Source organism: Ammospiza nelsoni, chromosome Z, assembly GCF_027579445.1.
Source record: "Ammospiza nelsoni isolate bAmmNel1 chromosome Z, bAmmNel1.pri, whole genome shotgun sequence".
Classification (NCBI taxonomy): Eukaryota; Metazoa; Chordata; class Aves; order Passeriformes; family Passerellidae; genus Ammospiza; species Ammospiza nelsoni.
The window spans coordinates 41,838,377-41,856,613 of record NC_080669.1 but is presented as its reverse complement, the minus strand read 5'-3'; the positions used below and the strand labels follow the sequence as shown (position 1 = coordinate 41,856,613).

Sequence of the window (18,237 nt, the reverse complement as noted above, 5' to 3'; positions counted from 1 at the left end):
TAAGCTATATTGAATACCTTTTTACTGTGGAAGAAAATAGAATGGTATTAGAAAAGGTGAAACAGCAGCAATTAGGCAGGGGTCTGAAAGAGGCTTCTTTGCCTTGCCTTTGCCCTAAATCCTTGCATTATTTATAGGCAGGATGGGTTAATCAGAAGATGTAGTTATTGTGATATTGGAGGATTTTTTGACAGTGAGTAAAGATGACCAGTGGAAAACATCAAGGCATCTCCAGCAGATACCTTATTTCCAGTTAAACCAGGGAATCAAACAAGAGATAATTGATCTGTAGAGGGATCTCATGTTTAGTAATAACTATCTGTAAGAGTCTGCTAAGCAAAGTTAAAATAGCGATCGCTGGGACAACGGAAGAAGAGCATTGCAGCCATTCCTATAACTCATATAGTGTACAATCGGAGATACTAAACTGACTAATTAGTTCGTACATATGCTAGAATATCCTCTTCCCTTGTTAGGATGAGATTTACTAATGCAAGTTAAATGCTCAAATGACTTTTTTTCTTGAAAACTCTCTATAAGCTATATAATCCACAAGAAAAGTCATTGAAGGCTTGAACCTGTTTACTAATGACTCAGACCTCGGAAGAGCCTGAGAATGACACCCAGGAGGCAGTATTTAATGTGGTAATACCTCCTTTATGAGATTCAAAGAAACTAGCTAAAGCAAACACCATGACTCCATTTAAAAGTAGAACTCAAACCAGGAGCAGACCTGGTGACAATAAAACAGTGCCTGATCAAACTGCAAGCACATGAAGATCTGAGCCCTTTACAGAATCAGAGAATGGGTGAGGTGGGAAGGGAGCACTGTGGGACATTGGGTCCAACCTTCCTGTTGAAGCAGACTATCCTAGAGCACATGGCACAGGAGTGTGTCCAGAGAGTTTTTGAATATTGCCAGTGAGGGAGAATCCAAAATCTTTCTTGGCAATCTTTTATAGTGAATGGTCAATCACACAGTACAGAAGATCTTCCTTGTATTCAGATGGAACTTTCTGTGCATCAGTTCCTGCATATTATCTCTTATTCTGTTCCTTGGCATCACTGAGAAAGCCTGGGTCCATCTCCTTGGCACTTCCCCTCCCCCTTGGATATTTGCAGGCATTGATGGTGTCTCCTCTCAGTTGTCTCTTTTCCAGGCTAAATATACCCAGCGCTTTCAACCTTTCATCATAAAAGAGTTGCACCAGTCCCTGAATCATCTTAGTCACCCTCCACTGGATCTGCTCCTGGAGACCTGTGTCTCTCCTGCACTGAGTAGCTCAGAACTGGACACAGAAATCCAGATGCAGCTTTGTGAGGTCAGGAGAATTAGGATTTGTAGAGAAGCAGGATCATCTCCCTCAACCTGCTGGCAATGTTCTTCCTAATGCACCCCAGGATAGCATTGTCTTTCTTGTCTTTCTTTTCTCAACACTGCTTGCTCATGGACAGAAACTCAGAAACTCTTGACTCATGGACAGGTTGATGTGTTGACAGATGAAAAATCATTTGCACCCAGTGAGTTATACAGGACATTTTTTCACAAGACATTGGCTCAAAACTGCTGCTCACTTGGCTGAGTATTGTAATAATTGTTGGCTGAAGTATACTTCAGCAGTCTATAAAGAAAGGAGACTTTGGAAAAGGGACTGGTCCCAGGCCAGGGGAAATTAGACAGGAAACCCAAACCTAGCTCTTCAAATCATCAAGCTCATAATCAAAAATGAAGAATTCCCCTGAAGGGGACCAGGGGAATCATCCTCAGCTGAGGCCCTGGTTACATTATTCCTGGGGAATGAACAGGTAATTTAAAAAAAAATTATATTGGAGCACCTTGTTTGGAACTGAATACATGCAGAGGAAAACTTAGCATGGAACCAGTAAGTGTTGTGGGAGTGGGAGAGAGGAAAGAGAAAAGGCCTTTTTTTTTCTACAACAGTTACCATTTAAATTAAGAAAACAGTGGGGGACACATCAGTTTTTGTATAAGCCTGAATGCCCAATTCCCTTGTTGAGGAGAGATTTTTTTGGAAAATCGAATAATCATATAACTTTCCTGGATGAGGAAATATAAATTCAAATACCTGAATGAAAAGCCATTGAGACAATGATTTTTATGTTACAGGAATCCAATGAGGTAGAAGAAACCCCAGAGGAAGTAGAGAGTGCTGTAACTGCAGTGGTACAGGTAACTGAGATGCCTGGAGGATCAAAGCTGGAGAGTTGTTCAATTTTGAATGGGAGAATTAAAAACTTGGGTGGAAAGTTCAGCTAACATGGACTCTGCTGTCCCAGGGCTTCAAAACAGCTGCACGTGTCCAGCAATTAGCTGGCAAAAGAAATGGAAAGTTGGAAAAGAAAAATCTGCAGAGTTTTACTACAACATATAGATTATATTCTACCAGCAATCAATGAAGGAAGTGCCTCGGTGCTACTAGAAGTCTGCTAAATTTCTTACACAATCTGGGTACAGGATATCAAAGAAAATGGCACAAACAGGAAAAAAAGTGAAGCAGTAATATAACTTGGTTTTGTTATGTTGCAAGGAAAAAGCAGCCAAAAAGCCTTGGGAAGCAGCCAAAAGGAAGCCATTTGTCAGACTCTGGAGCCAAGAACTGTACAAAATCTATGAGCCTTCTTAGCAGGATGCTAAAATACCAAGTTGCCTTACTGGAGCAGGGAAGTGTTGAACTTAAGACTTCACCTTAATAGTGATTCTATCCAGGACCCAGAACTGGAGCTATACACTGGTGGGAACAGCATGGTAAGAAATGGAAGATGTGCAGATGGGTCTGCAATGGTAACCTTGACCCAGGTAATAGAAGTCCAGACTTTACTTAAGAACTCATTAGCACAAAAAGCAGAGTTAGTGGCTTTACACCTAGTGCTGGCAAAGGGTAAACATATGGACTGATTTAAAGATGGTTTTGGGATAATACATGCCCATAAAATCATATGAAAGGAATGTGGATTGTTACAAGAGTCTCCTAGGAAGTATAAAAAAGAAATTAGTGAACTACTAAAGAGTGTATAAAAGCCAAAAGAAGTGGCCGTAATGCACTCATGAAGCCCATCAACTGTCACAGTCAATCTTACTGCAAACCCTAGTCCAGCTCAGTCAGGGGAGAGTGACACAAAATAGAGGGACGGGCACGATGAATTTGCCCAAAAATAAAGACCTTGCCCAAAAATAACAAACGCAGAAACCACACAGTCTGAGGAGCAAGATCAAAAGACATGGAGAATGGTGAACATAACAAGATATAGGGATATTCTGAGGCTAAGGTTCTAATCACGAATGTAAACTCAGAACGTGACCTTACATGTGACAAGTTCCAAACCAACTGAGAAAAAGAAACAGAAACATTACTTAATATAGAATAGTTCCATTAACATATTGACCCATGACCACACTCTTCTTGCCATGACCTGACTAGATATTTCCCTTTCAATACCCTGCTTCCCGTGACCTCAGGTTGATGCCTTCTGTATATGCTACTGAGGCGAAACCACTATTTATCCCAGCTGGCTGTGTTCCCACAATCAACCCGTTTGGAAACTCCCCAGTTAATGCAGGGAATCAATTAGCTGATAAAACAGCCAAAGAAGTAGCTGAAAAATACCTAGCAAAAAGCTGAAAAAGCTAGAATAAAAACCAAATTATAAAAATCAGGACAGGTAGTTAGCCCAATCCTTAAAAGTTATGAAAAATTCCAGCAGTTGATTGTTAACCTCATGTGGGCAGATAATTGTACCTCCACAATTTATGATAAAACGCCAGGAAGAACTTTGGGAAATAGAGAAATAGAAAGGAAAAGTTGAATTGCCGCAAATATATGTGTGCATCAGTAGGAATCCTGAGGTAAAGCAGCTCATATCTGTGGGCCAGGTTCTAAGGTTGGGATGTGTTTGTAGAAATTATTCTGCCTTTCTTAATGACACCTGGTCTTGCCCAAAAAACAATGAGACTTGGAGAGATATAGACTGTCAGCAGACATTGTAAAATCATTAGGACCCACAGCACAGGTAGGAAGTAATGGAATTTGGACCACACATTAACCATCAGGAGAATCAAGAGAACAGTGGACATTGGGAGTAATAATGTTCTGTCCCTTGTGGAAGGAGTCACCACTGGGAACCCAGCTAAGGGGAGAAGTTAAACATGACAAAACTTGGAAACATCCCAATATGCAGATTATAGTGAGATGGCCTTCAGAGTCTATCTTACTCCTCAGTTACCTACCTTTAGGAATAGCCCAGCCACACACAATTTGACTCCACAAACGGAAACTTTAGCAAATGCAACTCACTTGGGCTTTGCTGAAATAAATGAAAAGTTGCAAGCCACATCTTAAACAACCCTACAAAACAGATTGGCTTTAGATCTATTGCTCTTACATGAAGTACGTGCTTGCTTGAATTTAAACAATAGTTGTGTGCACATTCCAAATGTGACTGTTTAACTGGATGATCAGATAGACAGGATAATATTGCTGCATCTCAAAGAGAATTAAAGGCAGGATTAGAAAGTGACTGGTTAAATAACCTATTTAAAGGACTTGGATTTGCTCTGACTGGTTAGTGGGCCTCGCTTTTGCAAAGTATAATTGTGATCATATTAATAATTGTGTATATGCTGCTTGCTTTGAGCAGCTGAAAAAACATGATTTCTCATTCCACACCAGGCAGTTACATGGTGTTAGTAAAAAAGCAAGGTGGGGCTTACAAAGGCTCAAGGAGAAGACAAGCTTCACAAGCCTCAAAGGGTGGGAAGGTTGCCAGAAGAAAAATTGTTTGTACCTAGTGGGTTAATACAATGCTTATTCTTCTAAAACCACTGGCCTATGGAACTGCACAATACTTATCCTGTAGGAAGAAGAACTGGAACACAAACAGCTCAGTTGTGCCAACTTTTTACCAGTTCACCAGGCGGCCAGGTATGACTTAGGGGTCAGTGACCATGAGGGACCACCAAAGAGACCCCCAGGACAGAAGAACACAAGTGCAAAGGGGAGGGAACATATATTTATGATTTTAGGGAAATTATTATCATATGTATTTTTATTCTGGGAAAATCAATTAAAATTATTGGAGCTTTTTCTGCACTCAGCTTGCCCAGTGTTTCAGAGGAAACAACCCTTTGTGCATCAGGCTGAATAAAGAATGCTTGTTTCTTAGTGCTACAGTGGTGTTAAGGATTTTTAATTTTGCAAATTTTTGGTAAAAATTGTTCAGCAGGATCGCCAGCTCCTCCTGAGAGATACTTTCCAGAAGGTCAGCCCCCAGCAATGGTGCATAGGGTTATTTCTTCCTGGGTGCAGGACCCTGCATTTGCCTTTATTGAGTTTCAGAAGGTTTGCCAAACTCTCCAGTTAAGTTGAGAATTAAAGGAACTTTCCCAGCAGCGGGGATGAAAGTGAAGGGATCTTTCCCAGCAGAGAGATGTGTAAGGTCTGTAAATTGCATGAACAGCTATAAACATCTCGCCAGCTTCCTGGTGGTCTGTAATATAAAAGAAGAGGTCAGCTCTGCAAAGGCACATGTGGCTCTCTTTGATACATCTGAGCTTATTTGTACATCTTGGCAAATGTCACAGGCAACCCATGCATTTATGCCATCAAAGGCTGATTTTGGTGAAGAATTTAAAAAGGAACTGTCTAGACCAAGGAGAGAGATACATCTGAACTGTGACCTGGAAGCTGTTCTTTTTAGCCTGCAGACCTGAATGTGGTGCCCTTTTTGATCATAGAAGCAGGGGTGGCAATGAGTTACTATACTCTTTAAATGTCTCACATGTAATATGGTAAAAAGCATGGTTGCCAAATAAAGGGTAGCTGAAACAATTATGTTGATTATTTATCCTTTTTCTAGTGGTACTTATTGTTTATTGTGTCTTATGTGTATGCATATATTATGGAAGCATAAAAAATGTACTTTCTAGAACATACCCAATAATGATGATGGCTAATATCAATGCTAAATGATTCTCAGATTTCATTAATACAAAGAACAGTAAGAGGGGTGCTAACAAAATTACAAGAGAAAAGATACAGTGGAACTTGATGGTGTGGAGAAATCCCTTGGAATTTGAGAGAAAACAAGAGGAGATATTTTTTGGTAAAACAAATGAGGCTCAAATGGTCTCGTATTCAGATTGAGAAATTTAGGTCTCAAAGGGGAGAATCATGAATGGTGAATGACTTAAGGAAAAGATTTTGCAGAGTGAATAACTGAGAACAACAGATGAGTAGGAAACTGTCTGGCAGTGTATAATAAATTTAACTCAAGTTAGCAAAATCAGCTACACCTGTGTCCTTTAGCCTAACTTAGCTCATTATTGCATGAAAACCACACCTCTTAATCTAACTTAAATTTCCTTTATTTGGGTTCAATGGCTATTAAATAGGCATGTAATTAGAAATTAGGTATGCTTGTACTTCTATGTTACGAAAGTAGTAATTTTCAGCCTGACTGTAGCTGGTTTTGTGCGTTCACCTCTGCACAAACATGAAAGAAACAAGTATCTTGTATAGGTCAGCTTCTTACACAACAGACAGAAGAACCTGTGTTTGGGACAACACTGCCAGTGAGTAGGCTGGAGGAGTTTGCCAGGAAGGGACCTGTGGCCCCACATTTCTCTTTACAGAGAAAAGCAAGGCACAATTCTTCCCAAAAATATTTCTGGGATTCATGTTCTCTGAAGCTCAGAGAAAGAAAACACAATTCTTATCATTTGCTGTGCCTGTGTTGTGCCAAAGTAGAATGCAATATGGAGATTGTTTACCCAAAGTCGTGGTGTTTTCTTTCCTTGGCCTATCAGGGCCGAGAGAGAGAGAGAGAAAGAATGTGTGTGTGTGTGTGTGTGTGTGTGTGTGTGTGTGTGTGTGTGTGTGTGTGTGTGTGTGTGAGGACTGTTGACTGACAGGAGATTCTGTGCAGTTGGAGTGCAGTGTGTGCAGAGTTGAGTGCTTGGCAGATTCAGTCTTAGATATATAGAATAGTACAGTATAATAAAGTAGTTAATTAGCCTTCTGATATCAGTGGAGTCAGATGAATCGTTTCTCTCTCTCCTTGTCGGAGTTCACTGGGTCCCACAATAGGGACTCAGAGGGGAAGGCTGGTGACACCACAGACCACCTCGTGTCACACTCAGCAATGACAGTTGGGATAAGAAGGAGAAAGAGCAGGCTATTAGGAGTTAAGCTGCTTGTCTTCCTAAGCAATCTTTAAACATGACAAGGCTCTGGTTTTGTAGAAATGGATAAATGCACAGATGCCTGTCAATTTATGTACTCAAATACTTCCTCATTTTGCTTTGTGTGCACAACTTTTGTTCATAACTAAATTTTACCGTTTTAATTAAATTGTTGTTTTTTAGATGCCCATTTTGTCACTTTCAACCTTCTTTCTTTGTTCTCCACCTCCTTGTGACAGAGTGACCAAAGGAATGTGTGGCGTCCAGCTGCCCAACAGGGCTAGCCCACAACAGCTCTGTAATTCCAGATTTGCCTGGCGGTTAATTCGCAGAATTACCCGATGCAGAAAAATACAGAGATCCAAGAGTACGCCAGACTCGCGGCGTAAACGAAGCTTTCTTTCCTTGCTTAGTCTCGCCCAGTATTTGTATCGACCGCCAGTATTAATCTGTATCTTTGGGGCAGGGTTACATGTAGCCCTGTCAGTGTAGGGTTGCATGTAGCTTTATGTCCCTGGAAGCGCTGTTCCCGGTTGCCCACGGACGCCGGGGGCTGCCCGGCCGCCAGTTCCGGGCGCAGGGCCCTCACAGCCCTCGGCGCCGCGCGCGCCGCCATGGAGACGCCAACGGCCGCCTCCCCTCCCCCCGCGGGCCTCGCGCCGGCCGGGCACAACGCGCGGGGCGGAGCGGGCGGGGCCGGGGCGCGCGGCGGGAGGGGGCGTGGTGGTGCCGCGTGCCCGCCTCGCTGCCCCCGTCCCCGCTCCCGCCCCGCCGTGTTGTCTGCACGGCCGCGGCCGGGCGCTCTCGCGAGATCGGCGTTGGCGCCGTGACCTCCATGTGAGCGCGGCGGCGCTCCCCGGTAAACAGTGCCCGGGCCGGGCGATGGCTTCCGGCGCATCCCCGTAGCCCAGCCCGCCGCCGGCCCGCCGGCGCCCGCCGCGATCTGCGCTGCCTCGGCGGGATCGGGGAGCGCCGTGGGATCTGCTCGGCTCGCTTTCCTTCTCCCGCACCCCGCCGAGCGGGACGGGCGGCCCGGATTGCGGGCAGGAGGGTCGCGCCCGCTGCGCGGGGTTTGAAATTCCTGCCCCGTCGGGCCAAACAAAGAGCGGGGTACCGCTCTCCGGCACCTCCCACGCCGTGGACGCTCACCCGCGGAGCGGACCCCGTTCCCACCCCTTGCCTGTGTCTCCCATCCTTCGCCCGCGGCCGGCCGAGCGGGCGGCAGGGCGCGCACCATGTGGATCCAGGTCCGCACCATCGACGGTACGGAGACCCAGACCATAGAGGACCTGAGCCGCCTCACCAAGATCGAGTGCCTGCGGGAGAAGATCGAGGAGACCTTCCGCGTGAGCCCCGACCGCCAGCGGCTCTTCTACCGGGGCAAGCAGGTGAGGCGGGAGCTCCCCTATGCAGGCGGACCCTCGGGGGTCTCCCCTAATCCCAGGCCCGGCTCTTTGTGCGGCTCGGGGGTCCCCGTCTCCACCCATGTGCTGTTCTGTGAGCTCCCGCTTTTGTTTACTCCTAGGTCTGGGAGGAGGGGAGGGCAGCGGGGAGCCCACCCTGACAGAATGCTCCAGGACCCCGTTTTCCCAATGAAGTAAAAACCGCAGTAAAACCCTTCACGGGGTCCTGGTGACATTCTTTTGTGTGTTTATTTTCCCACCTGAGCGGCGAGAGGCTCCTCCCTCGGCTCCCGCCTTCATCTTGCCCAAGTGACAGTAGCCGGAGGGATGCGGGGGGATGCGGGGGGATGGAGGGAGCTACCCCGCTCTCCTCCGCCCCGCCGCATCCAGGCCGGGCAGGGCGGGAAGCGGGCCGACCGCGAGCGGTTTCCCGGGAAAACGCCACCCCGGCTCCGCACGTGGCGGGGCCGGGAGAGGAGGCGGCGCGGGGTTAATTTGCTCGGGCAGAAGTTGTGATGCCACGGTGTCCTCGACTTGTCAATCCCCGCATGTCCCGGGCGGGATAAGGGCGATTGCTGGTAGTCCAGCGAGGCGCTTCGTCCCCACCGCGGGAAGCCGCTATGGCAGGGGTGACTGGCTGGAAGGCTTCCATGAGGTGGAACTTCCCCTCCCCGGGGGTGATGGAAAGATTTTGTTCGGAGTATGTCGCCTCAGGCTGTAGCTTCGCTGATGGGTGTAACCTTTGAAGCCGCGTTGCGTAAACGGCGAGGTGTGCGTAGTGCTCGAGTAGTGAAAGTGAAGCATAGCTATTACCTGACGCGGAAGGCACCGAGTGTGTGGTACCGTTCAGGGAAAGTGACTCCGAAGATGCATCTCCTTACAGCAGATGAGTTTTGAGAATGCACAACAGTGAGATTTCTGCCTCAAATGAGATGAAGTGTGTATCTTTACAAACACGTAGAGAAAACTTAAAAAAGAGAAATTTAACTGTTAACCAGGGGGCAAGCATTAGTGGCTAGGATTTTGAACCAGTAGCAAATGACTAGATTTTTGTGTTCTACAGATTGGTGACAGTCAGATTTATGAGGGCTGGTCTCTAAGGATCGTTGTGTACAAATATGTGTTTTTCTGAAGGGGCCAAATCAAGGAACATGAGTCTTGGAGTTGTATAACTTAGCTGTGTTCTGTACTGGCGCACTTCTTTGGGTAAAGATGTTTATGTGGGACAAACCCGAGGTTTTTACCCTAAATTCTTTATCTGAGAAGCAGGGAAGATGAACCTGTAATGAGTTGTGCTTTCCTGTGTAATCTGACAGTGGCCAGTCCAATTTGCGTGAACATTTTAGTTAACAAATGTCTTGCTTGAGAAAACAGGATAGTGAAATATTATAGCTGTAGTTGCCTACATGAGCAGCATGTGTGAGTTTGGTACTTAGTATATCCAGTTTAGGGCACAGTTGGAATCATGTTAGTGAAGAGTTAGGGAACTGGGTTTTTATAGTTTCACTCCCCATAAATGTTAATTTTCTTGTAATTACCATGATTAATTCAGAAGTTTCCTTCTTTATTATGGGTTGCTTTTCTGTTTCCATGGTGCTCATAAGAAAAAAGATCAGAAGGGTTGCTCTTGCACAAGTAAAACTGAATGTTGAGAACATGAAGCTAAATAACTTTATTCTTTTAGGGCTGTGATAAAATAAAACAATATTCACTTTATTATTAAGAATAAAAAAAGGTCACTTTAGTTAAATGTAAGATGAACAGAAAGGAGTATACTGAGGTGAAAACTTAAACACCTCCTGAAAATTGCTGTATGTGTTGTTAAAAATATTATCTAGGTGAAATCCTTTTCTTATTTTATCTGTTTAGAGCTCAGTATGGTTAAATCTGTACAGTCTGCTAGTAGAACCATGATCCTGCTACTGAATGCTGCTTACTGTAGTCTACCTGGGAACTTCTAGAAGTCCTTGGATCTTACAAGTGGTGGGAAGCCTGTCTAAGTAATGTCCTCCTAAAAATGGGAGGTATATGAGGTTATAAGGATGTCAAAACCTAAGTGAGTCATTGTTTGTGGGCTGAATTTCAACAGCATCATGTTCTTAGCTTGCAGTAGAGAACAGTTTCAACTAAGATTTTGAGCTGGAGCCATAATTTTGCAGGAGTCTCTGTATCCGATTAATATGCTATTCTGTAGTTTGCTGTTGTCTGATCTTCAAAGCAAGTGTAAGAACTTAAGTGGTCAGTACTTCTCGTGTCTGTTTTTAAGGGTTAAAATACCCTAGAACTACTGGAGGAAACCTAGTGTTGTCATTAATGTAGTACTTTGTATTTCTGTTGTGTTATGTTTTTTTTTCTTGTAAATGCCAGGAATAGCACTACTTTGTTGAATAGGTTGGCATCTTTTACTGTCAGAAGGACCTACCATTCACATGACCCAGATAGTATTACTCCATAACGTGTACAGGACATCCTGTGCTCTCTGGGGCTCCACATTTCTGCCAAGCTGAATGACTCTACTAGCCACAGAAGTAAAGGCATATTCTAGATTGAGGTGGAACTTTGCCTGAAAGTTTTTTTATTCTTAACTGTGCAGTTAGAGAAGTCTACTGAACGTAGAAACCTGCAGTGATGTCTCTTACCTTCCCTCTTGAAGATAGTGGATCCTTATCTGTAAGGATTTTCCTATAGCGCCACAAATATTTCCTTATGCTGGAATAAAACATATTTTAACCTTGCCCCACTACAGACTGTTCACATCTAATATTTTTCTGTGTTATGTGTTAACTTTGAGTAAACTTGTCCTTAGAGAAATTCAGAAAAGCAAGACAACAATCTGATTTCCAGCAGTATGTTCTTTCTCCTAATTGGAAAGCATGTGAAGCTGTTCTAGAGAATAGAAATTCTTAGTTTACTTATGAAAGTGAAGGAGATATCTTTCCATTTTGACCTATGAGAGCAGATTTTCAGTAGAGCCAATTTACAGTCATTGTGGGATTTCTAGTTTCTTTCAGTTACAATACTGGAAAAATAGAACAGTAAAAGTACATGGAACTTTTAATTTGAAAATGCACCAGAGAGCTTGAGGTTTTCTATAATACTGTAAGAGTATTAGTACCTACTTATGTTTTGCATATAACTAAACATGCACACTCTTGTATTTCAGCAATATCTACTGTTTGTGGAAGATAAGAACTAATGTCTTTTGTTGGCTTCTCTCATCATCCCATCCCACCCTGTTGGAATTTGAATTTGGTGAAAATTTGTAAACAACTACTGTTAAAAAACTGCATTATCTCAGTATCTTTTCCATAGTGCTTATCAGAATAGGGGGAAAAGACATTGGAGCCCAAAGGCTTCTTTGCCGATATTTGTAGGAGTCAGTGACTGAAACAACTTTTGAAGTCATTAATCTTGTTGGTGAGGAAACCACTCCTAAGCTGTTTCATGGGGGACTGAAGTCAGCAGGAGGAGGTGAGAATATTGAAGCTATTTATTTACTTGAGGTGAAAATTGCTGCAAATCAGGCCTAATTCCCTAGAAGAAATTCAGCTCTGCTTTTGTGCACAAAGTATGGTGGTATGCATTGTGTTACTTAGCCATGCAAGTTGAATATTTAAAGTCTAGTTTGTCAGACTAGTTTGTCCAAGTATTTGAGTTTTGTTTCTGTAAAATTTATCTGAAACAATAGAGGGGTAAGAGGAGTGGAGGAGCTTTAGCTTTGCATGAGAACATGCTTGTGGTAAAGTAGCTTCAGTAAAACACACAGTTAAAATCTGGCAATAGGGCATGCCTTTATTATATGAGAGCTCTAGCTTCTGGATAACCTGGGCTGGCACATGAATAGTGGGTGGAATCTCGTGTGAGCTGAGGCTTCCAAACTTCAGGTTTGTATACTGTATGTTTAAGTTCTTATTAATACTTACAACTTGGATGAATTTCCCCAAAGCTTGAAAAGCAATACTTGAGAAGTCTTTCCCTCAAGAATGGGAGTGCTAAGCCTATTCATAGAACAATTGGGTTTTTTAGCACAGACTCTTCCCAGCTTTATTTTGCTTGGAAAATTGTAAATATTTTCAGCTGAAGCTGTCCAAACCCCATCTGCTTCAGGCAGAAATCTGGGGTGAGAAATCTTCAGTTGGAGCAGTTAAGTTTTTTTTGTTTTATAGAAACAGTTTGAAGAAACCTTAGAAGGGAAGTAATTGCCATTCTTTGATGAAGCTGGTAACAAGCAGCTCTGTAGCATGAGGAGAGTCATCTGGAGTCTTCAGGTCAGATATGATCAGACTGCATGCCAAAATTCCCAACATAGTGAATTAATGGTGTATGCTCAAAACTTACCTGATAGTAGGTTTGTTGGGCCAGTGAGTGAGTTTTTGTTAAATGATTGCAGAAGTTTACTAAAATTATCTTTTTGTTAAATTGTTTCTGTAAAGCTACTAATGCAGTTTACCATTCTTGGATCTGATTGTCTTTATTATTTAAAGCACCTAAACAAACTGAAAGTAAAGCAAAGAAACATAGGTGAAAGCAGTATACTTTATACTGTTTTGTATGTCTTATTTAAGTAAGTGTTAGGAGCCTGCAAGAGCATTATGTAACCTCTAAGAAATTGCAGCCAACTTTAAGGTGGTATTTTATGGCATGTATATTTACTCCCAGAATCACAGAATATGCTGAGTTGGAAGGGACACACAGGTATCATCGAATCCAACTCTTCATCCTGTGCAGGACATGCACATTTGAGTCACACATTCATGTAATTAAGTTGGGATAGTTTAGTACATATACTTTTTAAAATTAGTCTGGAAGCTCTTAGAAAAGGAATATTTTTTTATATTATAAAGAACTCCACAAACCCGTAGATACAGAATGCAAGGCCTACACTGACACTAGATTATGATGATTTTCCACGATAATATGTAATCAAATATTTATATCAATAACACAGGTAGTTATGAGAGAATTCTACCTTTCAAAGCTATTAATTAAATCTCTGTTCTTAATTATTTAACTGTAAAATTATGTTAAAATGCACTTTGTTGTTGTTTTTTTTTGGTGTGGGTTTTAGGTTTTTGTTGTTGACTATGGAAGCTTGAGATAATAACCAGTTCTTCATTACAGGTGTCCTCACAAGCTGCAGATAGCCCCTTGCTCTCGCTGGCACCACTGTTGCTGAACTTCAGTTGCCTTTGCTATAGAAGCCCATACCATCATACAGGAGGTACTTGACCCTTCTCATCTAATCAGCGCAGGGATGGATGATTCTTTCCATGCTGCTGAGGATCTCTATGCAGCTATATATTTTGACATGCTTGCTTTTTTTTTTTTTTTTGTATTTTTTAAGGACAGTACCAAATAACATCCAAGAGCATCCAGAAGGCACCATGAACTTCTATTTACTTAATAATTAGAAGGCTCCTTAGAATGGCAGAAGAAGAGAAACCTTGCTGCTCTAACTTCCAGCTAGAAGTTAATGAGTAAATGTTCCTTTAATGGGACTAAGAGTTTCATCCAAGAAGAAACTAGCATATCTAAACTAACATTTTTTTTTCTGTATCTCAGTAACAAAGGAATAAATAATCTTCAAAACATAATCTGCTTTATAAAAAATTTAATTTGGAAGAGGTGCAGACTTGAACCCTTTGAAGCGATTAGTTCAGACTGAGCATAGCTGCATTTACCTTGATTTTCTGATAAAGTCAGGAAGTCTTGCAGCTCTTGACTTTCAGCGGTTTTGTGTCAGTAGTAATCTTGTACACTGGAATCTGTTTTGGATTGTATTTATTTCAGACCAAAAGGTAAAATACCTTGGTACCACCTATACACTCTGCAAATAGTTTTGTAGAAAAGGTGTAAAACCCTCTTGTTTATTGGAGAATGTAGGCTTTTGTTCTTAATTTTAGGTACAGAGCTTCAGGAAAAGTGTCAGTGTCTTCTCAGAGAAAGTCAGTCTTGTTGATTGAGTATGAAGATTACTAATGTACATTTATCATTATGTTTATACCGAGATTGATGTGTAATTGCCAACAGTATCAGCAACAAGATTCTGTAATTTGTTTCTATGTTGTGTGGCTTTTTATAGCATGACAGACGTCCTCTTTGTGGGGAGAGTTGAACAAACAGAGCGTATTTACACTGTGGTACGATCAAACTCTTTGGTTGTAACTGCAGTTGTAGAAAAGCCTTTGTTAGATGAGGAGAGCTTCCATATTCTTGTTATCTAGGAATTATTTTCACTGTATGCTTTCTGTTGAGACTGTGGGAATCTCTCTGAGACTATGATACCTACTTAAGATACGGTTAATTGATAGAAAGTCATTTGATACTATCCAGTGTTATGACTGTCTTTTTCCTTCTGTCCAAGGCAGGTCCTTAGCTGTTGTATAACACACATAAGCAGTCAAAAGGGGGCATATCTTCTGATATAAGGCTAGCTTGTGTCGCCTACTTGGAGTTTTTGGTGGCATCACATATTCAAATGTTCTTGTAAGCTGCTTTGAAATGTGAGTCTTGTGGCAAAAAATTGACAGAACTGAGTCTAATTTAGACCATATTCTCCAGATACTAATAACTTCTTTGGTTACTGTGTTATGAAATGTTGTGGTCTGTGTGTATTCTGTTTTGGAGGAATGTGGATCTAAAGCCTGCCAGAGAACTTGGTTGTCCAGATGATTCACCTACTTGTGTGTTTCCCTCAAAGAGAGAGCAAAGACACAGCAATGATTTTATCTTTTTTAAAAATCTTTTAAATTGATGAATACATTCTCCTTCTTGAAATTAGGGAATGATCTGCCATTTGCATTTATTTTTTAACAGCAAGCCATGAAATCCAAATTAGGACAAAAAGCATTAGTAAGTCTAACCTGGGATTTCTTTTTGTATTTCTGAGGGTGACCCATGGTTTCTTTCGTATATCTTTTCAAACACAATAGAAGTTATTTCCTATTTAGAAAAGTAAATCTGTATTGTAGTTAGATTTTGTGTAAGATTAGTAGGTGTAGCTATTTGGTTTGTATTAGGATCTCTGCTAAAAATAGTAGGGGAGAGTTAGGAGAAAACTTGCAGGAGTACCAGAGAAAAACCGGTTTGAACAAAGTGTGTTTATGTCTTGCAGAGTACATATGTCAAAATCTCAGTTAAATGTGGAGAAAGTATAGTGAAGCCCAAGCCCACACTTCAGAACTGGTCTGCTGTAGACATGTGAGAAGGAGCCTGTAAACCTTGTAGATGTGCAGTCTCTGCTTAGATGTTTGCCTTCTTATCCTCTTGATATAATGGATTGTTTGAGGAGTTGCATTGTTCAGGGCTGGAAATACCTTGAGCATTGAACAGTTACTGATACATTACACTTCACTGATGGCATAAAAAATTTGCCCCATGTGACAGAAGAATGTGGGATGTTTTAGTCGAATGATCACCAGACAAAGTATTTTTTGACAGAGCAGACTGTGTGGAACCTGTAACAAATACTGTTAAAACTACAGTTTCTTGAGGAGGAAGTGGATGTCTTGGAAATTTTGTACACTTGAAGTCAGCCTATATTAAATCTCTAAAGACATTAACTTTCTTAGATGGTTGGCTACTAGATTCTCCCTTTATTTTGCTGGTTTTTTTTGTTTTAGCTGAGACAATTGCACTTACTTGTGAAACAGTGTCACTACACAGTTACTGTAAAAACCTGACTTTGTCTCTACTACTCTGAATGTGGTTAATACATGTATTTAAAGATACCAGAGTCCTTAAGCATTCTTTTGAATAGAATCCAGGTGGAGGTACAGTTTTTTCATGTGAAATTGAAAATACTGATCAGGTTCTCTTTAAGCTGTGAAAATGTAAGCAAACTGAGCACACTCCGAGAATGGCTGAAGTCCATAAACAAGGGTCCAGTGTTGGATAGTGAAGGTTATTGCATTGTTTTTTTCCTGAGCCTATTCCATTGGCCAAAATTCACTGTTACATGCTGACAAGTTGATTTTGAGTTTTCCGTTACTAGGTGCTGGTTAGAGGTATGTTTGAATGTTTCTGTGGAATTTAATTCCAACAGCCTACTTTAGGCAGGAAAAGTTAGGTTTGTACACCAATCTTAATATGGAAAATACATGAAGTTCTGGAAGTCCACTTTGCTTGCTTCCAGTAAGCACCCAGCTGGAAGTTACAGATTCTTGATTTCTTCAGACTAATGCCCTCTGGATAACTAGTTCTAACAAACTCCTAACCAATTTTTTTACTGAACTTGAAGATCTTTACTCTTACATATTTCCTGTTAGATTTGCTGGGTGCATGTAATGCCTGTGCAGAATAAGATTGATGTCATTTAATTTTTCATCCTACATTGTTAATTAAAGAGTTCATCTGCATTATTGTAGTTTATTTTATCTGTATTGCTAGATACAGGCAGATTTCTTGGAAAAGAAAACCTCAGAAGATGCTTAAAGGCACACTTTCATAGGTGATTAAAGATCTTTATTGTCAAGGGCAATGGCTGGATTAAGGTCATCCCGCTCCTGGATCACTCATTAAGGTATAGCCATTACTATGTGCTTTCTTGGGAGGTCTCTGTACCTGCTGTAGAAGCCATAATGAGCTGTCCTTCTGCTGGGACTTGTAGTTAGTGTGGCAGTAATGCAGTATCATACCACATTCTGCATGATTATTCATGCCCATGTAAGTGCAGCTTCTACATGCTTTTAAAGTAATTTGTGGCTTGATATTTAGGACAGTTCTTCTAACAGTGATAGTAGGTAGGTATTGATTCCACTATTGCATTTCTGTGGCTGCTCTTGTGTAGAAGTGTAAGCACAGTGCTGTGTTACCTTTAAGTATTTATAAAAACCTTCTCTTGGACTGTTTTGGAATTGATAGTGTCTGTAACACATTATGATGAAAATACATTTGGAAGATGTAATCTTTTTATCAACTTATATGTATTTAGAATAGTGATAGAGTGCTAGATACAGTAAAGCTAGTTGCTCTTTAGTGTTGTTTTATTCAGAATATGTTAATGAAGCCATAAAGGCTTTTGAAGCATGCCAGTCTTTAAGAGGAATTGAAACTGAAAGTGAAATCTACTACTAAGGAAAAAAATCGATCTTTTTTTATGGCAGAAGAATCAGAAGAGCTGGTAAAATTTCATAAATGAAATTGCCTGTTCAGTTATTTTTGCTCTTGGACATGTTCTAATCACCCATTAGAAATCATAGCTGAGTTGAAGGAGATTGATTATCTGATACTTGTGTGATTACTTTTGTTTCTCATTTGCATATATGGACTTGTAACTGACTAGTGACTTTAAATGCTTATTAAACATGTAATGTTTATTTCTTTTCTTTTAATGTGCTGTCCGGGCAAACATTTTTAGGGAATCTTCTTAGTGTCTTTATGCAGCAGAATGGGATAAAATTGTCTACTGTAATTCAAGAAGAACCATCATAAAAACCATCTGCTCTCCTGTGTGAAATTTCTCTAAACACTGTTTTCCAAATTTGTTACTCCAAGGATTTCAGTTGTCAGTCATGAAGTGATGGCTAAGCATAGGTATACCTGCAGATTCACATATCAGTTCTTGCTAGTCAAAAACCATGTGATTAATTCTTCTGGTTGAGTTTCTGTGGTACTCTGTTTCTAGAAGCAGACACT

The 18,237-nt window shown here is 41.4% G+C and overlaps 1 protein-coding gene and 1 long non-coding RNA gene across 3 annotated transcripts in view; both read left to right on the top strand.

Annotated features, from left to right (window-relative positions):
* Window positions 1–8,125: 8,125 nt before the first annotated feature.
* Window positions 8,126–18,237, top strand: part of UHRF2 (ubiquitin like with PHD and ring finger domains 2) — an 82,137-nt gene continuing 72,025 nt past the window's right edge. For both annotated transcript variants that reach the window (XM_059492886.1, XM_059492885.1), the window contains exon 1: window positions 8,126–8,586. In XM_059492886.1, coding sequence (XP_059348869.1) covers window positions 8,434–8,586 — 153 coding nt within the window. In that variant the 5' untranslated portion in view covers window positions 8,126–8,433. The remainder of the gene's footprint in view (window positions 8,587–18,237) is intronic.
* LOC132086922 (uncharacterized) lies at window positions 12,794–14,078 on the top strand. The gene is made up of 3 exons (XR_009420455.1): window positions 12,794–12,869; window positions 13,723–13,822; window positions 13,946–14,078. It is a non-coding gene; the product is annotated as an uncharacterized LOC132086922 (long non-coding RNA).